At 48.0% G+C, this 26,759-nt stretch overlaps 9 protein-coding genes across 9 annotated transcripts; 3 read left to right on the plus strand and 6 right to left on the minus strand.

Moving 5' to 3' along the window:
• Positions 1–4,151: 4,151 nt before the first annotated feature.
• Positions 4,152–4,505, minus strand: LDX57_006688 (uncharacterized protein; the record flags this gene model as incomplete). The annotated part of the gene is made up of 1 exon (XM_046088405.1): positions 4,152–4,505. The coding sequence occupies one exon, from the start codon at positions 4,503–4,505 to the stop codon at positions 4,152–4,154; it is 354 nt and encodes a 117-aa protein (XP_045944375.1).
• A 3,667-nt stretch (positions 4,506–8,172) lies between these two features.
• Positions 8,173–8,582, minus strand: LDX57_006689 (uncharacterized protein; the record flags this gene model as incomplete). Its single annotated transcript, XM_046088406.1, has 2 exons — positions 8,173–8,472; positions 8,529–8,582. 2 exons carry the CDS (start codon positions 8,580–8,582, stop codon positions 8,173–8,175), a joined length of 354 nt encoding a protein of 117 aa, XP_045944376.1.
• Positions 8,583–11,137: 2,555 nt separating this feature from the next.
• LDX57_006690 (alpha-keto acid decarboxylase family protein) lies at positions 11,138–12,868 on the minus strand (the record flags this gene model as incomplete). The annotated part of the gene is made up of 1 exon (XM_046088407.1): positions 11,138–12,868. One exon carries the CDS (start codon positions 12,866–12,868, stop codon positions 11,138–11,140), a length of 1,731 nt encoding a protein of 576 aa, XP_045944377.1.
• A 489-nt stretch (positions 12,869–13,357) lies between these two features.
• On the plus strand, positions 13,358–14,995 carry ALD2_3 (mitochondrial aldehyde dehydrogenase; the record flags this gene model as incomplete). Its single annotated transcript, XM_046088408.1, has 3 exons — positions 13,358–13,482; positions 13,570–13,769; positions 13,821–14,995. 3 exons carry the CDS (start codon positions 13,358–13,360, stop codon positions 14,993–14,995), a joined length of 1,500 nt encoding a protein of 499 aa, XP_045944378.1.
• Positions 14,996–15,765: 770 nt separating this feature from the next.
• ALP1_2 (Basic amino-acid permease) lies at positions 15,766–17,334 on the minus strand (the record flags this gene model as incomplete). Its single annotated transcript, XM_046088409.1, has 6 exons — positions 15,766–16,183; positions 16,247–16,352; positions 16,411–16,497; positions 16,572–16,653; positions 16,715–16,916; positions 16,985–17,334. 6 exons carry the CDS (start codon positions 17,332–17,334, stop codon positions 15,766–15,768), a joined length of 1,245 nt encoding a protein of 414 aa, XP_045944379.1.
• A 1,079-nt stretch (positions 17,335–18,413) lies between these two features.
• Positions 18,414–19,833, minus strand: LDX57_006693 (fungal specific transcription factor domain-containing protein; the record flags this gene model as incomplete). Its single annotated transcript, XM_046088410.1, has 2 exons — positions 18,414–19,586; positions 19,648–19,833. The coding sequence occupies 2 exons, from the start codon at positions 19,831–19,833 to the stop codon at positions 18,414–18,416; spliced, it is 1,359 nt and encodes a 452-aa protein (XP_045944380.1).
• A 453-nt stretch (positions 19,834–20,286) lies between these two features.
• On the plus strand, positions 20,287–21,559 carry LDX57_006694 (uncharacterized protein; the record flags this gene model as incomplete). The annotated part of the gene is made up of 1 exon (XM_046088411.1): positions 20,287–21,559. Exon 1 carries the CDS (start codon positions 20,420–20,422, stop codon positions 21,557–21,559), a length of 1,140 nt encoding a protein of 379 aa, XP_045944381.1. The 5' UTR covers positions 20,287–20,419.
• Positions 21,560–22,674: 1,115 nt separating this feature from the next.
• AOX2_3 (alternative oxidase) lies at positions 22,675–24,658 on the minus strand. Its single transcript, XM_046088412.1, has 3 exons — positions 24,159–24,658; positions 23,814–24,104; positions 22,675–23,756 (listed from the first exon to the last, which is right to left on the minus strand). The coding sequence occupies exons 1-3, from the start codon at positions 24,383–24,385 to the stop codon at positions 23,237–23,239; spliced, it is 1,038 nt and encodes a 345-aa protein (XP_045944382.1). The 5' UTR covers positions 24,386–24,658; the 3' UTR covers positions 22,675–23,236.
• A 735-nt stretch (positions 24,659–25,393) lies between these two features.
• LDX57_006696 (uncharacterized protein) lies at positions 25,394–25,774 on the plus strand (the record flags this gene model as incomplete). The annotated part of the gene is made up of 2 exons (XM_046088413.1): positions 25,394–25,449; positions 25,513–25,774. The coding sequence occupies 2 exons, from the start codon at positions 25,394–25,396 to the stop codon at positions 25,772–25,774; spliced, it is 318 nt and encodes a 105-aa protein (XP_045944383.1).
• Between the last annotated feature and the right edge of the window lie 985 nt (positions 25,775–26,759).

The following is a 26,759-nucleotide window of genomic DNA, read 5'->3' on the forward strand; positions in this document are numbered from 1 at the left end:
GGAAGAATGAAAGGGAGACTGCGCGTATGTTGGCAGGGCTGGGGTCTTATATGCCTAGTCTACTAGCCTAGTCCTGCGAGTAGTAAGGAAGTCAAGGTTGCCCGCGCGGCTCGAGTACGAATACATACTAGCTTCGCTCTTAGCCTGTCTGGTATCGGTAGAGGGCCTATCTCCGAAATGATATAGACGCAATATCTGTCACGTGTGCATTAGCGCTTACATTTTATGTAGAACAAAGGGTACGAGAACGTTCACAGGGAGAGGCTTCGAAGAGATCCGGGAAGCATAGGAGTCTTTAGCGCCAAGGACGAGTACGGCTATAAGTATTGATGCTAATAGTGAGAGCTCATGACGTGACTTCGCTTCTGCGAAGTGATTGGCAAAACGCCAGCATCACAATTGGCCTACTCCATGGATAACAGGCTCTGGAACCGGGTGGGATCGGCTTTAGGTTGGAATTCGGTGCATCAAGCATACAGCCCTTTCTTCCATCAGGTCTATACCACGAGCATGTGCCCCCTAAAAAGAACCCGTCACTTTATAAATGCTCATCACTAAAGATTCCCTGAATACGCCCCCAAAAATGAAGTAAGAAGCAGATAGCTGCCCTGATAAGATGGCATTTTCCATGGAATACACTAGGTGCCTGTTCACTTTGCTGCATTCGGACTATAATGTCTTGTAGCAATTCTACATATCCAAAGCATCAATAGCGGGTGTCCATCTTCGGCCTTGTACATTTTATAATTCCTCGATAGACAGGTTATAGCCGTAAACCACCACTATATTTTCGCAAAGTGCCTTAATTTCTGTTTCCACGCAGTAGAATCCTATCTCAGAAATTGCTGCCTGGCTCCGGCTACCGGGCCACATTCGGCTTAGCGCAAGGCACACAGCGCTATACGGGAAAACTACTGTGTACATCGCTCTCGACTCTACTACCTCTTAACACCCGAGGAGGTCGGATTTATGCAATTTCTAGACCTACCAAATCCCCTATATATGTTTCAATAAGTGTAGTGCGTGTAAATATAGTAGTGACTTGCGTTGATGGGGTTGAGATGGGCTGCCTGTCCAGGCAACGAGCTAGCAGTCGTGTGATCTACAGTGTATCCTTGCAGTAAACAGAACAGTAGGTAGATCGCCTCATCTGAGACATTTCTTCCAGCAACCCTTTCTTCCTCCACCATAACTGCCCAAACGGATACGGGATCTGTCTGCTCTCAGAAGATAGGTGAGTTCTTTTGATGCCTCAGGGGTGCGTTGCCAAGCATTTCCCCATTTGCCTTCCCCACCAAGACCATTCCATGGAAACAACTGCGGAGAAGATAATAATGGGAGATCCCTTTGACATCGCTCCAGGAAGTGGCTGGATGATTCCATCTGTCCACGGCAGATGATCTCTGAGTCATATGACGCTTGCCATAAAAGGATGCTCATGGGCCATCTGGATAGATCATCGCGTCCGTCCATTCGTTTCATTTCTTCATCATCCAAGACGCTTACCAAAGATAGTCATCCGTTTATAAACCTCTATCGCCCATCCTTGCAGTGCACTGAACCTCTATCAAACCGTGACATCCCCTTCAACAGCGCATTCCACCAAGATGGTTTACATCATGCACTTCTATACCGACGGTGGCTGCAGAGGCAATGGAGAGCTAGGTGCAATCGGCGCTGCTGCTGCCGTTCTCCAGCTCAGATGGGGGAGGAATAAATGGTGGAGAAGAACACTACCAACATATCCACCGCCTACAAACCAACGGGCCGAAATCACGGGCATCATCCTGGCACTGGAGCTCGCTCTGGAACGGTATGAAGATCTAGCGTCATACCCAAGGCTCTGTGTCACGATCAATACGGATTCCAAATATGCAATCGGCTGTATGACTCAGTGGATTGACAAATGGCGCGAAAACGAATGGAAAAATTCGAGAGGCATTGAGGTTGCAAATCGAGACCTTATTGAGGAGGCTTCCGATCTTCATGATAGAGTGGAAAATGTTGGGGAAGTGAGGTATGTCTGGATTTCAAGGGATGACAATCAGCTGGCAGATCGCCTATGCAATGACGACATGGACGAGCAAGAATATTAGGCCTGATTATCCTGACTTTGACGATTCACATAACCGACCGCCGGTAGCATCACTGGCTATAAATTTCGCGAAGATTTCGGATACGGGCGCTTCCGACGATGCTTGTGAATGCTATGAGATTCCTCAATTGTTTTGGGGGTTGATAAACGTTCTGGAGGGGAAATGACTCACAGCCGCGCTGTGAGATAAGGGCTCATCCCTATTTCATATCCCCGGGGTCATCCTTTTTTTGTTTCTTATTCTTTTCCTTTTCTGCTGTTTTACTGTCCATATCTAGCCCACATAAGAAAAAGAAACCCAATGCCCCCACCAGTCTCTCCTGATGTGGCCCTACACTTCAAACGAACGAATCGTAAACTATAGAGTTTATCTAAACTAAGGTAGAAGTAATGAAGAGGAAGCTCTTCCGCTCGTACTCTCCGTGTCGAAGACAAGTTATAATATGCTACCTGGCTACTGAATCATATCCGGCGCTGGCTAGCGACTGTTCTCTAAAGATAGCAAAAACCGCTTTGTGGCCCGAATATATGTACCGACGCTGTCACTCTTCAAAATGGTCAGCTCGAATGATAGCACTAGTATACCGAAAACTTACAAATGTCATATCTTCCAAGGAAGCTATCGCATGATGAGCATGGGAAAGCTTGGCCTTTGAGATTAGAACCTCAATCCAATGTGTACCATGTCTTCGAAGGAACTGATCAAAGCTGTCCTTTTTATGATGTGTGTCACCGCTCTGTTGTAAGTGGTGAACCCAATAGAGACATGCATACCGCACGCTGGCTGGTAGCCGCTGTTTTGACCGTGTCAGGTTTCTGTCGGCAATAACCTCACCGGGTTTCCTCATATCGAACATTTCTCGTCCACTTGGAACGGAATTCCATGCTTGGGACATGAGATCCACACAGCAACCAGCCAAGGTGAGATGTATTTGTCTCTTGCTGACATGGAATGCATGCTCGGTGCATCTCGCTGAGTCGAAGAGAAATTCATGCAAGGCGGGATGATGGAGGCGAAGGGGTTGATCCGCTTCCTCAGGGAAGTCCACAATTGCACCCAAGTGTTTCAGATGTATGGAGATTTCACGCGCGTTAATACCTTTGGTCCTTGGCGGTCCCGCTTGACATGATTGGGGTGGAAATTGAAGTAAAGCAGCAAGATCAGTGATTGGAAGCGGACAAACAAGCACAGCCATGTTCCCTAGGACTAGCCGGACAATGTCGTAGATGGACTCCTTTTCCTCCGCAGTGTGCTGTTCTGAGACAGTACCACGAAGGACGGTGAGATAGATTCTGTCAAGCTCGGATATCGGGTCATCAATGGAAATATGTTCATCAAGAAGTTGAATCAGTCGCTGCTGAGAAAATCGACTGTCCGACCCAACAAATCTGCATGCAGTCGCGGCCCATATGAACAGACCGCCGGCCCTCTGTGTCAAGAGGTCAATAGTGCGGAGCCCGGGCCAGTCCTCAGCCTGCTGATGGTTCTTCGCAATGTGCTTGAACCCGTAGGAGAGAAAACTGCTTATATCATGGTTCACAACCTCCTTGTCTATGCTGTGAAGCTTGAAGCAACTCCACGTATCATCTGGTATGTCACAAAACCCTGCTTCAATCCTCGTGTCAGGCCTGGTTGTGAGAAGTACCCGCAAACTCCCTGACCCGACTGTTTGTAACTGAGCTAGCAGACGGAGGACCGTGGCAATTCCAGCCGTCCTAGCGCATTCTTCCAGGCCGTCAATGACAAGGATGTATGGTAACCGACGCTGTTCTCGGTTAACTTGAACCAAAGGTTCAAGAATGAGATGACGCCATTGATCCTCCAGTGCATAACTAGAGATCTGCCTTCTCTGACGAATCGCTTGATTAATCTCACCACGCAGCAAAGCATCAGTGTCAGCTAACTGTCGCGCGATCGTAGTCACGAAGCCTGTGGCACATCTAGTGTCACTATGGATCGCGGAGAAGAAGAAGCTGGCCCCGAGCCGCCCTTTTTTGTCGCATTTACGAGCCACCGTACGGGCTATCGTTGTCTTCCCTGTACCAGCCAAACCACTTAACCAGAAGATGCAACGACCTTTTCGGTCATCAACCCAATTGTCAATGTCCCGCAAGATTTGGACGCGGGTGCTTTCGAGGCAGTAGAGAGATTCCTCGCTGTCAACGAGCGAGTTGAACCGTGCATTCCTCGCGCATGGTAAATGCGCATCATCCACGAACTGGGTTTCGTCTCCTTCCAATGGATTAGCTGTGGCTGGTGATGGGGTCGGTCGGATACCTTACCGTGGAAGTGGACATTTTCGGCCGTGCCAATAAATTGTCGAGAGTCGTTGGCGGCGATTGCTGAGATACTGCCTCTAGAAGGATCGTGGATACCCTTTTTCATCGGGTCCGACAGAGCCAAAGACATGGTGTGATAGCTGGAGACAAAGCAATTAACAACCACCAGCTTCGATGAACTTCAACGGATAAGACTATATATGTCTTTGAAGCGCTCGCCTGAACGAAAACAACCCCCCACCCCTACGAGACTACTATGTACATCATGAGTGATCGTGGAGATGAAGTGCATATCTCATTGGTGGGCTATGCGCCCAGAGAAACGATTGGTCGTTGTTCGCGCGTGGGCTGTCAGATGAAAAGACCGCAGGAAACCCAGTCCGACAAATAACGGGGCAGCGCTTGGAGGTCCACTGCGCATAGCCAGATCGACTTAGGCGCCGAAGTTGAGTGATGGGTTGCGCATTAATTAGGGAAAATAGGCTCTTTACACCGGAGTTTTTTTTGCTCAAGTCCGATGCCATTCTCCCGCATTGGGAGACCAAAGCGCTTTTCAGGGCGGCAGGTTATTTCCGAGCTTTTGACGTATGATATGCTGTGCTCACTTGAAACAAGAAGCAAACCGGAATTGATGTGCATTTGTCCCACAGCTATTGACCACTCAGCCCCTTGTAGGGGAATCAGAGTGTTGCAGCCTCGGTGCTTCATCGAACGATCGCATTGGTGGCATAAGGACCTTGCATGGTCCTAACATGGCACTAATGGCAACCCACAACAACTTCCCCCGTCCCAATCGGATGTGCCAGATTTCACAGGACTATTTCATCGGTGGAGCGTTGCGTACTGTCATTACTTTCCTTGTAGTCCGATCAAGTTACAGTAGACGCCACCATGGCAAAATATACTGTTCTATTGGACCACCTGTTGTAGGGCCTCGTTTCCGGATATGGCTTAATGCATGGGACCCACAATAGGCTTCAGCTAGTCGGCGCTTCAGCGGGCTTCTCGAGACCTTTCATCAATTCAAAGTTGACCTGAATAGGCGGCCCTGTCGAAACAAGATGGACTCATGCAGCAGTGATGAAGTTCTGGGAAGCGCCGGGCGGGTCGGAAGCGGGAATGCCAAGAGGACCGGCCCGCTGAGAGTCACATGATGCGCTAACCACACAGGGCCTAGCTTCGTGCCAGCCTGTAAATATTATTGTCGGGAAAAACAGAACTGTACAGAGCTCTAGAGATATTAATATTTTGGTTGGAGGAGGTGGAGTTGCCGTCGTTGCTGAACAAATGGGAAACCATCCCGTTTCCCCGCACTACGCGCCCGCGCTAATACTTCATTATCCAAAAGACATTTGATTTACCGTCCGACAACACACAGCCTCACCATCATGTAGCCAAATGCTGCCTTGAGGGCCAACTCAGATCACGTGTGTGGCTGAGCATTTGCAGTGTCAACCATCCCTTCCCATCTTTCGTATACCTTCCCATCGATAGTTTCTCGAGTATTGATTGTTCGATTCGCGTATCACCGAGTTTGAGTCTCTATATATGATGACGAGCTCAGGAGAATATAGTGAAACGGATCCTATCATTCACACGGCACGGGAACCCCTCCCTGAAGTCGAGGAATACCAGTAAGTGTTCAACAGCTGCACAGCAGCTGCTTTCCATATTGGTTTGCGATAGTTCGGTTGGACGAGACTTACTCCGCGTTAGGAGATACAGAGACTGGAGTGAACACCAAGTATTACACAATGCCGACGAGTTTATCACCAAGTACAACTTTCATGAAATTCGCGACCTTTTAAGAAAAGGTGCTCTTTTCGCTCACGACCCAACCAATGTTACCTATGTTGAAGAATTGGCACAAATTAATACTGGACTGCCCTCGCGTCAATCCTTTTTACGGTATCTAGGGCTTGCAGTAGCGGCTGTGACTTGGTATGTTCTAATTATAAACCAAATTGTCGACCAACCTCCTGCTGAGTCTGCTAACGGTTGATGCTGGTTATGAAGCGGATGGATGCTTGGACCATATGCCCTTGTTGATGGCTACTACGACATTTTGGATGCAAGATGGGTTCACATGTAAGTGCTGAATACTCAAAGTCTACCCGGCCTGTCTAAACAATACAACAGGATGCGTCTAGCGGGCTTCTTACTTACGATACCTTGGAGCCTGTGTTTGACGTCCCGGAATATTCTCGTTGTCATTGGAATTTGTTGTCTCATTAGCTCCCTACGTCAGCTGTATTGGGGAAACTGGATGAACTATTGGGACACTGATATTCAAAGATCGTTTCTCCTTGTTTTTGATTCAGTCCATATGTGTACGGTACCTGTATACCTGGCTGAGGCTGGCGGACCTGAACTACAGGGCTATTTAACCTCTGCGTGGATAGGGTAAGTATCTCCGGGAGCGGCCTCAAGATAGCCAGGGTTACAAAGCCATTAACCATAGACGCCGATAGAATCATATTCAGTATCCGTACCGGGAGAGCCATCCTTCAGGATAAGTTTGACTCGGAATTCCTTATACCCACAGCGGTGGCCAGCCTTCTATTTTTGTTGGCGATGACGGCCTCGCCCAAGTCACCCTATCTTCTCATTTCCAGGGGAAGAATGCGTCATGCGTTCTGGTCCTTACAGTCTCTCCGAAACAACGACCTCGCTGCTGCTCGGGATCTGTTCCGAATATATTACCGATCTCAAATCGACCGCTGCCAGATTCACGGAACAAATTTATCCTGGTGGCAAGTTGACATAACTAACATACGACGAGGGCTATTACCTCCAGCCATACTAGTGTTGGCCTTGACTCTACTTGGATACCAATACGACATCTCCCAAAGGACAATGGACCTGATACGCCCAGATGAGCCTATGATAAACAGTCTGGCCCTCATAGTACTCTGCACGCAAATATTCTTCCCTAGTGCTCGTTTTATGAAGTATGGACCCCGGCGTGGTCTCATATCAATCATTTTGTTTGGTCTCTTAGCAGGTTATGTGATGCAGCTATCGAAATCTGTGTATCCATACCCTACTGCTCCTGCTATTGTCCCACATCTTATCTCGCAGACGGCACTTTTCACTCTAACAGCGGAAAGCCTCTCAAGTTCGAATCGCAGTGAGTTTATAAAGCAGTCAATTCATGTGGTACCGTGAACTGAATCTGACTATTCACTAGGATTCGGTGTGCCTCTGGTAATGTTACTCTATTATGGCATTGGTTTGGCCGTAGAGTCAGTTCCTGAGATAGGATCTCATGCTCTCTCTAGTGTCTTTTCTAGGTGGGTACAATGCTTCTGGTCCCGGATGACCTTGCGACCTTCTCTCAGCGATTCGATTACTGCGTGTAGATAGGCTGATCTCTATTTACACTCCCAGTGCTATGACTGCGAGTGGCCTGGTCTTGGTGTTTTTATTTATGATAAACACCTGGGATCTCCATTTGGAGGAGCTTGAAGCCAAGCTCGCGATACCTCTAACCAGGCTTGCCTCTTATCGAATCCGCGTCGAAGTTCCTTATCTCTTTCGACGGTACATTCTACTCAGGGATGTGCAGTGCGTTTCATTTGAGGAGTTCTATCCCTGCGTCGACGGGATAACCCTGTACGATGTCTAGCACCAGCCTTGTATTTGCTTTCAAATACTCTTCTGTACTTCGGTCGTATACACATAATTCATAAGCCGCACGAAAACAAAACCGTTTTTCGTAGCTATTCAGGAGGCGGGTGAAAGTTCAAGAGAGGATGAGATGCAAGACTCTGCCAAAACCCAATCTCAAAATCTAATTATTGCTGGTACGGGCCTGGCCATTCAATAGACTCACGGGGCGAGATGATCGGCATCGGTTGCAAGGATTCGGAAGTGATTGTATCTAAAAAGCTCTGAATGGTCTGCATCGCCTTCGACATGAGTTCAAAGTTTGGTTCTCTCGGTCGAATGATCGATCCGGCTTGGAGCTCGGCGGCGAGGATTGTGAGGTGCTGGAGCGTCCTGGGTTCTGTCAAGCGAGGGGTGCTTGGGGAGGCACGCTCGTCGAGCAGAGCGAGAAGCAGTATTCCGGCAGCGGGGAGACCATAGTAGGCAACCTGTAAAAAGGAAGTGTCACTCTCAAGGGCTCTTTATGGGGCGTCGAAATGGATACCTTCCACACGAGACACGTCCCAGAGTTCGTGAGCTGATCTCGAAGGAGAATCATGTCTACTGTGATACTGAGTATCTGATCTGCAACATTGACGATAGCGGCATCGGGCTCGGCGGGGCTACGTAATAGGATTAAATTCAGCAGGAAGAGCACATGTAAGTGATTCAGCCGCACTGAGCCGATGAAGTCCCGTTCAAAAGGGTCATGGGTACATTCTCTGATATTGCCACGGAGCTGAAAATGCCGAGGAAGCGATGAATAATGTTTCTCGGCCTCGGTCTTTAGGTCACTAACTGCGTTAACGGCCAGAAGTACAGGCTTGGACGAATGAAACCTACTAAACACGCCGATAAAGGGTCTCCCTGTCACTGGGTCGGTTCCTTTGTAAAGTGAGTACATCCTCCTTGATCGCAGCGCACAATGCACTCCATCGAGACTCGGCCATATAGCTGGCTTTACTCAAGGGGCTCCACTGAGAATGATCGATTCCATCATCCGGCCTAATACTGGATAAAAGCCAAGGCTCATCGGGGAGAGGACAAGATGGGACTTGAAAATGGCAGAATAGTTTACTCATCCGCGGTGGTCGCCCGACAAAGATGGCCACGTTTTTGTCTGCCGAGTACACGCGGGCAAAGACGGCTTTGCGTATTTCGGTCAGGAAGCGAGGGGCTCCGGGCTTTTCTTCAAGGTTCTCGTGATAGCCTAAGGCAAAGATTGAGGATATAACGTCTCCGAGCTTTCGCCATGAGTAGTAGCCTGGCGATCGTCAGCGCTTGACCGTGGAAAACAACTAGCCAAAACCTACTATGATCTCCATCTACGTGCGAATGGACAATAAAGCTTTCGTACTGTAAGAAAGGTTGAAGATCATTGAGGCAATCAAGAGAGAGAGTGGCCTCAAGCGCATAATCTATCACTCTCGTGCACAGTCTTCGGAGGCTATATTTCTTCTCTTCAGTCACGAAAAGCATTGGGAAAAATGGAATGTCCATCGTGGCTCGGGTTACTGCCGAGAGGAAGATCGCCAGCGTCTCCCATCGCATCTTCTGGTTCATAAATTGAGCACAGAAGTCGCGAAGAGTTGAGTGGTGGGTATATTTGAGTGGCTGAGCTGAACTCGCGAGCAGGTACTTGCTGTATTGCAAATGCCAATCTTCATCTTCGCCTGTCGCTATAGCTGGGAGACAAATGTGGTCAAGACAGTGGTCTAGAATAGCACCTGTCAAAGCTAAATTTGTTCCCCTTGCTCTCCAGAACTTGACTAGTCCTTTCATGGCAGAGAAGGAAAACTCGCTGAGGAGGAGCTTGAGGGCATCCGCACAGTGGTAAATGACAAGATCATCATCGGGCTGGGACCTTGGAGCTGCCGAGGGGGCCGCACCAGCTGCCAGATGAGACGTGGAGCCCTGATCAACGGAGGGAGTGATATGATTGAAGATCGTAACGTGGCTCGAGGACCCAATGTATCCTGGATTTGGATATCTATCTCCGGGATACGGCGGGGATGATGCAGGAGAGGTGGGGTCTGGAGAGCTGACATTATCGAAACTGACACAAGAGACAGTGTGTTAGTAAATGATGAATCGTATCAGAAAGAGTGAGTATCATACGGACGAGAAGTGCATTGCAATTGCACCACATTCCCCGTTTTTCTTCGTTTAAAGGGCGCAGTTCTGTAAGTGCAAAGCTCCGGTCGGTTGCTATTCCGACAACGACTACAGACCGGCTGCTGGTGGTCGCATGCAAGTTTGGACTTTCTACAGACCTCACAAGCTGCTAATCTGGATGTCATTGTTACATGCCTTGGATGACTATAGCTGAGTGTAGAGCAGGAGTTGGAAACGTGGGGATTGCGCCTTTCGGAGAATCGGAGAATCGGAGTACCATCGAGCCGTACTGTCAATCCGTCATACACGATGAAAATGAGCGATACCTCAATAAACTCAGTGGAGAACTAGTGGTGGTTGTTGAATTGATGGCCCTAAGCCATCTCACAATTGCAAACAACCATCGATGTGTTTATTCCTGCCTCCCTTGCTGAAAAACCCAATTTGGCAGCTGTCCCAGAACCGGAAAATTCACTTCCTCCAGCAAGTGTCTATTCGGAGCTCTCGGAGGTCTCGGAGTGTTCGGAGTGTCCGGAGCACAGTGTTACACTTCTCTCCGAACTGGGGCTCAGTCTAAGTCGGTTTAGCGTTGCTTTACTATATTGTACTCCGTGTAAGATCAGGTTGGATAGTTATATCATAGTATAGTGATTTAAAGTATACAGTGTCTCTCTTCATCTTTATATTATGTGATTTAAGTCGTGTAAGTTTGCATGGTTATTGAAGTAAGCACTGTTGTAGGCGTTTTAGGGACCGGGTGGATCGCAGTGGTCAAAATCGATGAAATGATAGAACACAAGGATACATCTATCAATATTGAATCAACGATTGATTGGTGTAGAAAGAACCAAGATATTCTCCGGTGTTGTCTGTTCAAAAGGTGTCATTGAAGGGGTAAGCAAAGGGCGGGATTCTTGGTAGCTTGCTACGGGCATCTAGACGCCAACAGCAGATTCTAAAATTCTCTGACCAAAATTGTGAGCTACTATATATTCTTGATCACACAGTATTATCCACGACCCCCCGTTCTATCTGCGCCTGTAGATACCCTGCTAGCGGGCCTGTGGGGGCGTCTTCTCGGCCCATGAACACTTCAATCATTCGAAGTTCCTTGCCGTCTTTCACCTCGTTATTTGCAAGTATATCCTCCAGCTCTTTCCAGGTGCTCGCTGAGCCCGTGAAAGTGTCCTCGCGGGCCCCAAACAGACTCGGTGCTTGGAGATACCTCCATGGCGCGATATCATTGTAACCCTGCTTGCGGCCATGGATGCAGCGTTCAATAGTGTACCCATCATTGTTAATGAGAAAGACCACAACATTGAGCCTGTGTCGAATGATGGTGGCGAGCTCTTGTGCTGTCATCTGGAAGCTGCCGTCGCCGATTAAGAGGATTGTCCGTGCATTCTGGACACCATTGTAGTTGGATGAAGCGACTAGTTCTTCTTGCGCCAGTGCCGCACCCTGCGCAGCGGGTAACATGTGGCCGATGGATAGCCAAGTTACAGGGGTAAAGACTCGGGTGTGTTTGGGTAGGGCCATTTCGCGAACACCGTAGCCTGCCGTACCGGTCTCGCCGAGGATTATGTCCCCTGGGCGGAGAAAGTTGGCAAGAAGACGCCATAATTTTGACTGTTCGATTGGTTGACTGCCGTCAACATTGGAGAATGACAGGTTGTAGTCCCGTGGCAGATCAGGACACGACGTGTAGCGCGCAATCTTCGCGAAGTCGAGAGTTTGGACTAGTTGGGAGATGATATATTTTGGAGGAACGTCGCGAACAACGTCGGTGCCAAACTTAATCGCGTTATATGTGAAGTAGATTGTGGATTCTGGGTTGGGGATGTTGGAGTAGCCGTAGGTGTTGCTAGAGCTATGGTGAGGACCGAAGCAGAGCACTAGATCGGCCTGTTTGACGAAGCCTTGTGTGTTGGAACTTTCATGACTCCCTGGATAGATTCCGTGGAAGTTGGGCAGTGTTTCATCGAGAAGACCCTTTCCAAAGCCCGTTGACCAGGTGGGCCAATGCGTTTTCTGCACGAGCTCCTGGATTAATTCGACGATTCTTAGTGGCCTACTCTCTCCGTCCACGATAACAATGGGTTGCTTGGCGGTGTAGATTCGTTCAAGAACGCGTTCAAAGACTCGGTCAAGAGCTGCCGAAGGCGTTGTTCCCGGTAAAGAAATTGGAACGGAAAGCCTTTCATCGGACACTTCCTGATCGACCAGATCGACGGGAATCTCAATGTAAATGGGCCGACTGTGGATGAGGCACTGCTTTAATACCTCATCAATCTGCTCTGGACACGCCCGGGGTTCCGACAACCTGGCCTGGGCCACGGTTAGGTGACAATGAATCTTTGCGAAGCGAGTATATTCGCCGTCGTTAAAAGTGTGGTGGATTAATTTCCGCTCATCCTGCGACGCTCGCTCGGGAGTGCCAACGATATGAATAACAGGAGCCAGTTCAGTGTACGCACCCGCTATCGCATTGGCGGCAGACAGTTCTCCCACACCAAATGTCGTAATGAGGGCCCCCAGTCCTTTGATTCGAGCATATCCATCAGTTGCATAGGCGGCATTGAGCTCGTTGGCATTACCGACCCAACGTAGGCCAGCGGGCTCCACGTAGTCGAGCAGAGTCAGATTGTAATCACCGGGTACGCCATGGATAGAACCGATGCCCAGAACACGTAGGCGGCGGAAGAGGTACTCTGCGAGTTTGATAGGCATGTTTAGAGAAGAATGTATGTGAGATTGAACGGATAGGACGGTGTTTTGGCCTGAAGCATGGGTGTTGAGATGGCCCTCTTCACTAGCTGACCGCGTAATTGACCCACGTGGGCTGATAAATTTGATTTCTACTCTCTTATAGATATAAGCCCGTTCATTATCGCGCTTCTCTTAAATGCAATCTCTTTTTTCTCACTCTGATGGCGTAATTGAGCGAAAAAATTGTCTTTACTCCGATACCCCGTCCGGGTCTCTCCGCTCTCCGACTCTTTCTCCGAAGCTCTCTCCGAAGCTCTCTCCGAAGCTCTCTCCGACGCCGATGTGGAGCACATTCATTTCCGAAATGATTAGATAGAATTAGAATTCTTTTAGTAAAGCTGAGGTCGTGGGAACCAAGGTCAACGTAAGCGGGATATGAGGTTAGCAATAGGGACAAGAATGTGCTTAACCCTTCACATAACACACTCGAACACCATCAGCTCGCAGTAAATGTCTCTGTCTGTGGATTTGACGGCCCCGAACGGGCGACAATATACACAGCCCACCGGACTGTTCATCGACAATGAATTTGTCAAGTCTGTTTCTGGTGCCGAAATAACGTCGATCAACCCCTCGTATGTTGCCTATAGGCTGAGCCAACTCCCTCTGTCTTCCTTGCCACCCTCTCTCTCGGATTGCCCTATTAACAAGCCATATCATAGTGACGATACAATAATCACGAAAGTCTACGCCGCCGGGACAGACGATGTGGATTTGGCTGTCAGAGCCGCGAGGAGAGCATTGAAAGATCCTACATGGCGTGATCTATCGCCTACGGATCGCGGGGAGCTGCTGAACAAATTAGCGGATCTGATCGACAAGCATCGAGAAGTTCTAGCAACCATTGAAACCTGGGATAATGGTATGAGTATCAATTGCAGGTCAATGTGGAGCTAATCTAAACCGCCATCAGGAAAGCCTTATCTATCAGCTCTCAACGGAGACATCGACGAAGTCGTCCTAACGTTTCGATACTACGCCGGCTGGGCAGACAAAATGTTTGGGCAGACTATCAGCACTACACACGCCAAATTCGCATATACCCTCCGTCAGCCAATAGGAGTGGTGGGCCAGATCATTCCGTGGAATTATCCACTTGGAATGGCGTCATGGAAACTTGCCCCAGCGTTGGCATGTGGAAATACAGTAGTCCTGAAGGCTGCGGAGCAGACACCGTTGAGCATTCTCTATTTTGCCAACTTAATCAAGTCAGCCGGTTTCCCTCCAGGAGTGGTGAACCTGCTCAATGGTCGCGGAAGTGAATGTGGCGCTGCCCTTGTGCAACACCCTGATGTTGATAAAATCGCGTCTACCGGGTCAACGGCGACGGGCCGGGAAATCATGCGACAGGCAGCACTCACAATGAAAAACGTGACATTGGAAACGGGCGGCAAATCGCCTCTTCTGGTTTTCGACGATGCCGATATTGAGCAAGCGGCCAAGTGGGCACATCGTGGCGTCATGTCTAATCAGGGACAGATCTGCTGTGCTACGTCCCTCGTTCTTGTCCATGAGCGAATTGCCCCGGAGTTTCTGAAGTTACTTAAAGATGAGGTCGCTAATATCAGCAAGGTCGTTGACCCGTTCGCTGAATCTACCTTTCAGGGGCCCCAGGTAAGTAAAGAGCAACATGAGCTGGTTCTCTCATACGTGATGAGTGGTGAAGCAGAAGGGGCCACGTTGGCGGCCGGCGGCCGGCCATACGATGTCAACGGCAAGGGGTTCTTTATTGCTCCAACAATATTTACCGATGTGACGCCGAGCATGCGAATCTACCGTGAAGAGATATTTGGTCCGTGTGTGGTGATCCTCCCGTTCAGAACCGAGGCCGAAGCCATTGAGATGGCGAATGACAGTATGTATGGACTCGGTGCAGGCATTTTTACGCGGGATATTGGGCGTGCACATCGTTTGGCGGAAGAGTTGGAATCCGGGATGGTGTGGATCAATAGTGGTCCTAGTAGCGATCCTAGGATTCCTTTTGGGGGCGTGAAGCAGAGTGGAATTGGTAGGGAGCTGGGAGAGGCTGGATTGGAGGCCTATTCCCAGATCAAGGCAGTTCATGTGAACATGGGAACTCGCTTGTAACTAGAACTTTAGGAAATGTTGAAAGATGAACAGGATCGTTGCTCAAGGTTGTGTTCTTGGATCCTTCTCTGGCTGAAAGCGTATTCCCTCTCTTGTTCATCTACGTCATAAATTATTGATAGACCTTATACACAAACTCTATGTGTCTCACTGCACATCCATACAGACTTCAGCCATTGTCCCAGAGCTTTCAACCCGCAGATGTAGATATTATAAGCGCGTTTAATACTGGTGTTTAGTCTACCTTAGATACGGATAATGCATATGACAATGTGATTTGACCCTTGTCCATGAGCACCGAAGAAGCGCACATAACGAAACTCTATGCATAGAAGGTCACACTGAGCTCCTAGGAGCAAGGTAGCGATTAGAGAAGCCAGTTCATGAACCTCCTAACCCGACCAGTAAGCGCCAGTTCCACCTCCTCCGCCTCCAGAGTGTACGTATCTGTTTCCAAATCCATCTCCGACAACCGGACGTATCTAGTTCTCTTGCCAGCCTTCCAAGCTATGTACATGAAGAGCATCACCGGTATCTCCACATAGAAACTTACGAAGTCAACAGCTGAAAACTCCGGACTGAAGCAGCTCCATCCCTGAACGAGGATGATAAAACCGTTCAGAATCACACATATCCAAGGGCCAACGGGGTATGTATAATTACGAAACGGTAGCAAATGCGTCTTTCCCTGGATTGCGAGAGCGGAGCGGAATCGTATCGACGTGATCCCAATAGCAATCCAGCTTACCTGGTTTGATACTCCGACGATGCTAATTCTCTCTGTTAGGCCCTAGGTGGTTTAATGGGTGGAAAGCGTAAGTGACCCACTTTTGTAGCCAAAGCCATAATTGACCTGCACCGATCTTACTGGACCCAAAGCAAAGCCCGCTCACTATTCCTGTGCCGATGACAGCAACCCAGGGCACCTCTTGGCGATTAAGCCGACCGAAGCCCTTGGGAGCGTGCCCTGCGAGGGCTAAAGTATAAAGTAGTCGAGCGCCCGCAAATAACGCATGGTTACCTGCGGATATCACACTGGTCATGATAACTGCGTTCATGACGCTACCAGCAGCCTTCGTTCCTGTCATTTGAAAGACTAGGGTGAACGGAGAGGTCTTGACCTCCTTTTCAGCCAGTTCGGGGTAGTTGTAGGGAACGTTCAAACCGATGACCAGCACCGAAAGGAAGCTTCACGTATCGAGAGAGATTGTAAGTGTTGGCTCCATGGCAAAGAGGCGTAAGGCAACATACTAGAAGATCAAGATTCGCCAGAAAACATTTTGTACGACTTTTGGGAGAGTATTTGCAGGATTTTTGGTTTCTCCTGCAGTGATGGCGATGGACTCTGTACCACCATCTGTTCACGTTAACAAATACCACCTCTGTCGTCAGGACTGAGGAAAAAGGAGCCATACATGAAAACGCTGCAGTGACGAATACGGATGCAAAACCACCGATTCCACCAACGAACGGAGCCCCAGGAATGCGCCAGTTCTCTGCTCCTATATAACGGCCCGATGAGTTGCCTCCGCAGTTGACAACGATCCCTAGGATAATGAGACCTGCAAAGTCATACCATGAGCATCAACCAATTCCCTGATTTGTTGCCTTCTTACCACAACAGTTATAATTTTCAGCACGCTGAGCCAGTACTCGACCTGAAGTAAACATCTTTATGTCAATATCACCACAAGAAATCATCGGAAAGTTCTGACTAACCTCACCATAAACCTTAACCGCAAGGACATTGATCAAAATCAAAACAACCCAGAAGATAAGACTGAAAGCCCATCCAGGGAAATGATCTACCCAGTACTGCAAGATCAGCTGTAAAGCCACCAGATCCGAGGCGGTGGTGACAGCGTCATTGAACCAATAGTTCCAGGTAAGTGCGAACCCGAAAGCATCGTCAACAAACCTCCTGCAATGCACGGTTATGAGAACTAGTTGCGAGCATAGGTCATCCACGGTGTGTAGAAGATAACTCACCCAGCAAACGTGCAAAAGCTCCCAGCGACGGGAATAAACGCCGCCATCTCTCCAAGACTCAACATTGTCACAAACACAATCCCTCCGCAGATAGCATAGGCAATGAGCATGGAAGCCGGTCCACTACTAGCCAAGGCATTCCCAGATCCTAAGAATAGGCCCGTTCCAATTGTCCCTCCGATTGCAATCATCTGCACTTGACGTGCGGAAAGAGAGCGACTAAGCCGATCCTGTTGGATGGGAGTGGAGGTGCCCGTGTGGGCTTCGCATGAGGGAGGGCCATTATTGTCTTTGCTAGGCTTTCTCTCGATATCAGAGGTGTCTTTTAGCATGATGTTATTTGCCGACATGTTAAGAGCTCCGTCAAGTCACGAAGCAAAAACGAAGTAACTTGGTGGATCAAGATAACAGCAAACTATCTATAGGGACATTTTATCTTAAAGACGAAGCGTGCGGGGGTAGATGGATCGCCTAGCAATTTCTTATCATTGTATTGCCACCCTGCGACCCCATGGGGAAGGATCCTTGGTATGACTGAGCGTCCTCGATTACGAATGCTCAAGAGCCCAATGAGATGATTTCTCTTATGATAAGAACTCTTATAGCCCAGACGACGATCTTACTTCTGAACTGGCCTCAACTACTGGAAGGGCGTCAAGAAGGGGGGAAGATAACGCGGTGCTCTCCGCACCGAACTGCCAGCTGCCTAGAATGCGTTGTCGGAGTAATAGCCTCGGAGTAGGCAACAAGCCATGAAGCTAGCGCAGTCCGAGGACGCGATATGACTGATGCAGGGTTATCATCATTACTCGGTGCAACTGTCCAGCCTACGCCCATATACCGAGGGCCGACGGTTCCTATCAATCGGAGAATTTGTGGAGATACGAGATAACATGGTAGGATAGTAAAAAATGGCCTGACAAAGCCGGGCAGAAACCGAATGATGGCGGAGGCATCGACGATGTGACAGTCCTCAGCGTTTACCTTTCAGAAAAATAGGAAGAATGATAGAGGCTGGTCAGAAAGTGAAACTAGAATATCGTTTCATGATTGATGGAAAGATCGTTCCTACCAGGTACTGCAATATATAGAGGTGGGAGTGTGTAAAAGTCTTTTTGTTTCGCAAAGGGGTTGAAACACCAACGTGAATGATCTACGGTCAAAGAATAACTCTAGTGTGCGCTATAATACATATGGCTATGAGACTTTTACCTGCCAAGAGGTCCAATCTTTTTGTACAGCGTCCTTTGAATGCTTATCAATCAAACCTATTATTCTATACTTTGATATCGTCGTCTCCTAAAGCTTTTTATCATAACAAATTAGTCGAGGGTGAGACCACCCCATGATATTTCGTCGCTTTCTTAACATTATACTACATGCATAGCGGCTGCTCTGACATTGGAGTTCAGAAACGCCCAACGCAAATTCAAGAGCTCAATCTGTCCCGCTGTAACTTCAAAGTTGACACAACCTGCAGACAGTATGGATCGCGAATGCTCAGAACTGTTGAAGCCGGATAATCCGAACCCAGTAAGGTCAGTTGACTCAGGGTGTCGAGATCAATGTGAGACAAGATATCTTTCATGGATGTGTACCCATTGTGTCTGAACCGTTGTTTTTTCAAACCCAGGACTGAGACTAGGAAGACAGCTGATCCATACAACGTACTCAGTTGCTTCAATGCAAAGGTGCAAAGATTAAAGCGTTGGACTAGCGCCCTGCCACTGTCGGGTAAACTTGAGTTCATTCCTCCCAAAAGCGTGAGACACGTGCGGCAAATCACGGCGACACTAGTCGTTGGAAGAGAGTAAAGAAGTTTCTGATAATACAGGTCCTGAAGAACGTCGGTTACTTGCACTGCATCTAATTGTAGCGATTCTTCCAGCGACTGTTCTGCCTCATGCGAAAGGTAACCTGTGTTTCCGTGGAGTGCCCGCAATTGGCGATGAACGGTAAAGCGAATCTCGAGGAAAGCTAGCCTGAGCCATGCTCGGTGGCAATGAAGGATACGGTCTGCTTGATTTTGCAGAGGAGATAGTTCAACGTGATAAACGAGATCTAGAGGGAGATTCATTTGCCACTGAAGCAGGTCTTGTCGGCACAGATCCAGGTTTGCTTCGGCGATTCTAATCAGAAGCTGGTCATCGGGATTTTGTTGGTATCTCCACTGATGGAGAGCACGGTTAACGAACCGACAGACCTTCACTTTCTCAATGTAAATCCGCCTCAGGCTGTCTTGATGAGCAGTAACATCCTCCATTTCAATTGGCAACAGAAGGGGGGCAAAGTCATCGATCGTGATCATTGGTATCTCCGAAGCAAATTCTTCTTCGATACTCGGAAATTGCTGTAGCCCTAAAGCGACAAGTTTATCTCGCGTGTAAATGCACCACCAGAGTCGCTTCCGCAGCCTCCATTGGCCACCTTGCTTCTTAGGCCAGTCAAAACCTAGTATATTGACTCTTGCTAGCAAGATGCAGACATCTATCCAGTGGCGGCCGCCCTTCTGTGAATCATCACCTTCGTACCAGTAAGACATGAGTAGGAGGCTTTGCATCACGCTCAGCTGGTCATCTTCGCAGTCGAGGTCATAAAGCGCCTATCGGAAATTCTACATTAGTATTGACCTTTGCTTGAGAGTGGGATAGAAGTTCATGTACCCGAACTCGGCGATAAAGTGTTGTGCATGCTGTTCGTCGGGACAGGAAGCCGGCGCCATAGAGGTGCTTAACATCCACAAATATCGCGCCTGCAAACATCACAGCCTGGAACAGGAGAATACTAATCGTTGAGCCTTCCCCATCGCAGGTCTCCTGACTATAGTGATTTTCCATAACCACCGACATGAACCAATTCAGGTCAAGGAATGGAATATGAGGGTGCACATGGCGGATGTAGGATTGCACGAGTTCGTTACACAACACCGCGTCTGGCGTATCAAAGGCACCCGCTCTGATAAGGTAGTCAATATCATCCCGGCCTAATCGCGGGGGTAGTGGGCTAATATAAGAGGGCAAAAAATCACAACAAGAAGCAAAAGTCCAGACTGGACCAAGGAGACTGTTGATTTCCACAAAGAGGTTGTCTAAGGGAAATGTCGACACCACGCCCGGAGTCTGCTGCATAATGGATCTGATATGCCCTGTAACATTGACCTAGTGGAGTATTGCGCTAATAACTGTTCTAATCGGTCAAGTGGTGCGGGTGAAAGAGGTCCGAGGAAAAAGGCTGGCTCCAACAGAACAACGAACTAAGGATCGGGGTATTCGGCGTGTTGTGACCACATCACTCCGAACACTCCGAGATCAGCGATATACGGATTATTGCGCAATTCCACCAGTGAACTATTTATAATTGAATGAAGGAGGTTAGGAATCGCGCATAACATGCTGCAGTCACCAACACATCTCGGAGATTCCTTGGTTTGCGACCATGACACGTCTCCAACCCGCGGATATTGAATCCCTTCGGGCCAACGCCGCTCCTCTCCCGCTCACCGCTGCTCCCTTCACTTCCTCTGACCAGTTCAAATCATCTTACGCGAGGGTTAAGCCGTTGGCTAAGCCCTTGGAGCATCACTTCAGCACCGAAAGTCGGGACTTTGCCGGCTCTGCTTTGAAAAAGGGGTCCAGTCCAGCCGGTCCGCGCAAGATTATCTCACTCGGGACAGGCCGACCCACCGCAGACTATTATCCATGGGAGTATATGTCCCTTCATGGAGCTACTGCAGGGCTGACGAAGCTTGATTCCTTCAATGGTGTGGCACAATCGGTGGGCACTATATCCAAACAAGGGGCAACGTACAACCTCTCGATCGGGTTGAATTATGGTCATGCGAACGGCTCAGCACACCTCCTCCGATTCATTACGGAACATGTTGAGCTCGTGCATAACCCCCCTTATTCAGATTGGGCAACATTCCTTTCCTGTGGCGCGACCGCAGCGTTGGAGGTAGCATTTCGAATCTTCTGCAACCGGGGAGACACCGTTCTCACGGAGCAATATACATATCCCGGAACTCTGGAGAGTGCCACCTTGAATGGGATCAAAGTCCAAGGTGTTGAGATGGATCAGGATGGCCTGCAACCCGATGCATTGGACGCGATACTCTGCTCCTGGGATGTTTTAGAATCTCCAAAACCGCGCGTGCTGTATACAATTCCCACCGGTCAGAATCCGACCGGGTTCAGCCAGCCCCTGGAAAGACGCAGGGCAATATACGACGTCGCCGAACGACATGACCTCATCATCATCGAGGACGATCCGTACTACTTCCTTCGGATGGGTCCCTATCATGCCGCCAATGGTAGTAATAGCCATTCGACGGAAGATAAAGTGTCGAACGAGACATCACATTTCCAGACCATCCCCTCATTTCTCGCCTTAGACACCTCTGGTCGAGTCGTGCGTCTCGATTCTGCGGCCAAGATACTCGCACCTGGTCTACGTGCCGGCTGGGTCACTGCATCAGCTCCAATTATTGAGAAGTTTCTCGCTTATCAAGAAGTGAGCACCGTGTCTGTTAGCGGTCCATCCCAGCTTATGCTTTGGCACCTGCTCGACGAAACTTGAGGCCACGACGGATTTGCCTCATGGTTGAGCCACCTCTCTCAAGAGTATCGACGACGTCGTGATGTTATTCTTGCCGCCTGTGAGCTTTATCTGCCAAGGGAAATTGCACGTTGGAATCCACCCGAGTTTGGCATGTTTCTGTGGATCCAGCTGGACTGGAGACACCACCCTCAGCTCGCGTCTTTATGCGGGTCGCAGCAGGACATTGACCTGCAAATGACTGAAGTGGAAGCAAAAATTGCAACCAATTCTCTGGAGAAAGGTGTACTCGTCACCAAAGGGTCACTGTTCTCTTTTAACAAGAAACCGAATGGTCAGCTGCATTTCCGAATGACATTTGCGGCCGCGCCGGAGAAGAATCTGAAAACAGGAGTGGAATTGTTTGCTGAGGCTTTGAGGGAGGAATTTGGATTACATTGACCTTTCCAACCGGAATAGACTGTGCTTTATTTTGTACGCCTGTCAGATACTGCTCGGAATGCCTTGTTTGTAGGCATTTGGATGCCTGAGGCAAGCTGCCAAGTATCTCGCCATTTGCTTACCCTTTCCAGGGCACCTTCTAGATATGCAACACTCTAGAAGACCTTGCCTCTTCCAAAATCATTCATTTCAGGATTGATCAAGCGCATCATTGCATCCTCCATTTAACCACTGCTGTGCAAGCGGTCTCTGCAGAGCTTCTACACTGTCTATTGGTCTTGTTACTTTTTCAAGACCGCAAATAAATATATGTTGGTGGGATCCGTGCGAGATCCTACTATGAGAGAACAAGCAGAATTACAAGATTCCTTGATGATGAGATAACATGCTTGAAGTAGTCATCGCAGGAGACAGTTGTCTAATCTTTATATAACCACCAGTGTTTTCTTGTAGAACGTGGTATTCATAGAGCCCTTGTATCTTGCCATAACCGCACTGAATTCGAAAATTCTGCGCGCTTGAGCCACATGCCTTCCTTATATACTACAATATCACATATAAGTATAGGAGTTAGTAAATGCTAACTGTATAACGGGGTATATTAAAGACTTTAGAAGATTGTAACTTAGATATGGCCACGAAGACCTCAACGATCTCATACGAATTGTGGACTTTATCGTTTTAATTCTGAGATGGCAATTCAAACCCGGAGAGTTCAGTTAAGTTATTCTAAGTAGAGAAACCGTCGTGATGAGAGATAGATCGATACTGTATTAGAGCCTATCGAGCCAAGTGACTATATTAGTTGCCATGACCACCAGAATCTTGTAACCACGTCAGATCCCAGTACCGTCCTTCGCCAGCATCAGCTCATCGTGAGTTCCTCTCTCCACAATACACCCTTGACCAAAAACAAAGATCTCGCCTGCATGTGCGATTGTCTTCAACCGATGGGCCACCGCAATAGCCATGTGAGGAGTTTTGGCGTGTTTCAATGCGTCTTGTGTTCCACCGAGAAAGATACGTTTCCCCCTAGGGATGGTTCAACCTGGGTTTCGGAGGTCCAGTCGTTATCCACACGGGAACACCATTACTACTTTGTATGGGAAACTTGCGCCTTTTTTTCAATTTGCTTTGTCGGAACTTTAGCAACTATTACAACATTGATCGCAAGCTCAGACTGTACAGAATTGCCTAACAATATAGTACTTCGTATTGGTAGAATAGACCCATTCCATGCATAGACTTTTAGAAGCATCATGTTGAGTGGTAAATATCTTTCTTCTCCCACCCCGTTCCACTCAAATTGTCGAGACTCTTAGTCGGGTGCGGTTGAGTTGGGTCCACATATTGGATCTGATATGGGTTCGGGTCCTTCAGTTGATCCAAGTTGCCCAGTGTGTGATTCACCTCCCGATGTTTAGCTTCATCGGCGCGAATATATAAGATCAAATCGCGCATTGTCCGCTCACCCTCTGGCATCTTCCAGTACTGTACTGCTATTTCAGGAGCCTCCAAGTTTGTCCACTTTGGCAGATTACCTGCCTCGATTTCTTCAATGGCGCGGGTATATGTGATGACAGCTTCCTCCTCGAGATAACCCACAAACCGGTGACAGATCCGTGGCGATATCAAATAGGAGATGAAGAACCCGTTAAAAAAGACCCCTTGGGCACCAAGAACCATGAGTCGCATAAACCAGTTTGGCTCGGCGAGTTTGAGGAATGTAAGCAGATGCATGCGCTCGTTGAACGCCTCTTCAAGAAGAGTCTCGATCCTATATATCGACAAATCAGATCCACCGGTCCGTAATTCATAGGGTGTCAGTACGTACCATCCATTGTCTCGTTTCATACGTCGAAGGCTGCGTAAGTGTCGCAGCATACCGCCCACCATCCCTGGGACGCCGGCAACACTTTCGAGAAAGATAAACCGAGTTAACCATTTTTTCTCGGTCATTTTGAACCGGGCTGGTTGAACTTCGTTCGGCTTTGGATGTCGGTAACCTGTTACGAGGTCCATGCCCCAGCGAAAGAATCGCACTGTGCTCAGCGCGACCCAGTCTGACCAGTTCTTGGCATTTCGATGTGCGATTTTCACATCGCGCATCTGGGAATCGGTGTATCTGCCAGTCGCATTAGCTGCCATATTATGTGTTAAGTTGTGGAAACAAACTTACATTGGGTGTGACCATGCCGTTGTGACTTCCTTGACTCCGGGGGTGTCCGGGGCTGGGAAATATTCCTTGATTTGATTTTGAGAAGTGGACGAGATGAAACGTCTTGAGCAGCATGTGTAAATGATATTTGATCGTACAATGCCGGTCTGTGAGACGCTGACGACAGCTGGACAGGGCTTTATTGCCCGCAAGAGGGATGTTTGAGCGGCAAGTCGTACAGGGGCCATGATTAACAGATTGGTCGGGGAGAAGATTGACTATGACCTATGTGATGGAAGTATGACCTTGACTACTGGTCTTGTAACCCATACCTTTATAGTCGAGAGAACCGTGGCGACAAACATGTATTCGTACGAAAATGTCAATTCGGAAAGAATGAGACTTTCTCATGACGCAGTCGATATCGCCAGCTGGAATAACGGCTCTAGATCCCAGGGACGATCCCCAGAGGCACATCTTCTACGTCATGTGGATAGTAGTAAATGGGGCGGACCGCGTTCCTACTGGCCACTGTGATTTTAAGCAGCAAGGCTAGAACCTCGTCAGAATGTTGATGGCAATGCATTTCCTGACAAAACATGCCTAGCGGACACAAATGCTTGCATCCTGTACCATTTACGACCTTTAATAGTTCTGTTTATTTTATTTTTATTTTTATTTTTATTTTTATTTTATTTTATTCTATTTGGCCAGCTGAGTGTGGTGAATGTGATTTAACCAACATACTGCTAGTATGGAAAAGGACATCACACAATCTATTAGAAGTTCGCCACCGCCGCCTTCGAACACGGCTATTCATAGCCAGGTTAAATCGTTCATTCCAGAAAAAAGCCAGAAGAGCCATTAGGAAGGGAGGCTTTAAGTCCATTGTATAGCGCGATGGTTGATGTCATGACCTGTTCGTGATTTTCCAAATCCCGATCACCGGATAGTCTTCCCATTGGATGTTTCAATCCACTGAACGGGCCGTCAAACGAAGAGAAAAAAGGATGGTTTCTACCAGATTGATGATGTTTTCGGGTCCCCCCTTCCGAGCGACTCCGCTATCAGTGCCCGGATCCGCTGCTAATTGGAAGACGGATGAGGTAACGCGGAGGCAAATCGAGGAATTGTATATTTATTATTGTGCAATTGGATATTTGCAGGAATTAACGCTCCATATAAGAAACAACATGTCTTCATCCGTCATATTCCTAAGTAGTCAAACATTAGTACATTATCCAAGAACTCTCATCATGACCTCTCGCGCCCCTACCGATAGCAAACAACACAAACGATTTGCTGCATTCAGGTATCTCGGGCTACCATCAAGTCTAATATTGATATCTACTAGGCTAACAATACTCTGAGATAGATTCAGCAAGATTGCCTTCGTGTCCACTGTTGGTGCTGTTGGAGGTGCCTATCTAACTTTCCGGGCACTCCAATGGGCCAAGGGCAAACCATTTGTATCGGCAGAGGACGAAGAATCGGCACTGGGCGAAGTAAAGTATGGCCGGCAGTCAGTGGTATCAAACGGGGACATCGAGTGTATGAAGGGTGGTGAGCCGGGAGAGAAGCATCCGGCACGAGCGCCACATAACGCCCTTACTTCTCCCTGGCCATCGAACAGCTGAAGTTCTGCGATTTGTTGTTGTTACTCCTACGGAGTCATTAAATATGATCGATTGCCTAAAACCACAGTGCGAGGTCTTCCTTGGCACGGCAGAAATTGAATACTGGACCGAAGACCGACTGATTCGGTGTTCTCCAAAGTGGTATCAGGATGTTGTTCCGGTTCAGGCTACTGTGTGTTTAGATGTATACTAATCTCGGAGTTCTAGCATAATCAATATCAATTGATTGTTGTCTGTAAAAGGGCGAAGGCTTGGCAAGCAGAATGACTAAGGATCCGGATAGATTGGACCACTAAAAAACGATTGAATGAAGCAATTGAATTGGCTATATCAAACGAGTAGATTGAAGGTGTTGAAGACCTCCTTTCTGGCTATCTAAGAGATCTATTTATAATGCTAGAATCGCTCATTTTCACCGCTATTCTATAGCTTCATATTGCAATATTGCAGAATGCGCAATACTGCAATTTCGCAACCGAGCAAGACAATGATCGTTTTACCGCAACTGCTTAATCAACTCCGCACTTCAACACACTCCCTCATCGCATTGCGAAATCAATTTTCTTTTATATCGATGATAAAATCCTTGATATTGACTAGATTAAGCATCCTGACGAATTCACGATATCTTTAAACGAAAAATGCCTTCGTGAGGCCATCTGCAATCATCTCGTTGATAGAAACCCATGCAACGCGTAAATATCCCTACTGAATCTCCTGACGAAACCAGAATCGATAGATATCAACATAATATAATTTAAATCTCTGCTCAACGTCTGCTGAAGTGATTAAACGAATAGTCTGTTAATTATTGCAATGTACAATCAAATTATGATCAGAGTCGAATCCCATGATATTGAAAACTCTTCTTCACCAATATATTGCCTTCGCTGCTTCAGAAAGCGCAAGATATTCGGCTTCAATGATAGAGATAATAATTGCACATTGCTTGTCTAATTTTCATTCAATAAGACCTCTGTATAGT

The sequence above is a fragment of the Aspergillus melleus genome (assembly GCF_016097325.1).
Source record: "Aspergillus melleus strain CBS 546.65 chromosome Unknown contig3, whole genome shotgun sequence".
Lineage (NCBI taxonomy): Eukaryota > Fungi > Ascomycota > Eurotiomycetes > Eurotiales > Aspergillaceae > Aspergillus > Aspergillus melleus.

What these genes read in the sequence shown, in the direction of transcription:
- AOX2_3 (XM_046088412.1), bottom strand. Translation starts at nt 24,385, where the DNA reads ATGGCCCCTGTACGACTTGCCGCTCAAACATCCCTCTTGCGGGCAATA. An exon ending in ACGGCATGGTCACACCCAAT is followed by an intron (nt 24,105 to 24,158) that starts GTAAGTTTGTTT and finishes TGCGACTGGCAG; the next exon opens with ATACACCGATTCCCAGATGC. An exon ending in ATGAAACGAGACAATGGATG is followed by an intron (nt 23,757 to 23,813) that starts GTACGTACTGAC and finishes GTCGATATATAG; the next exon opens with GATCGAGACTCTTCTTGAAG.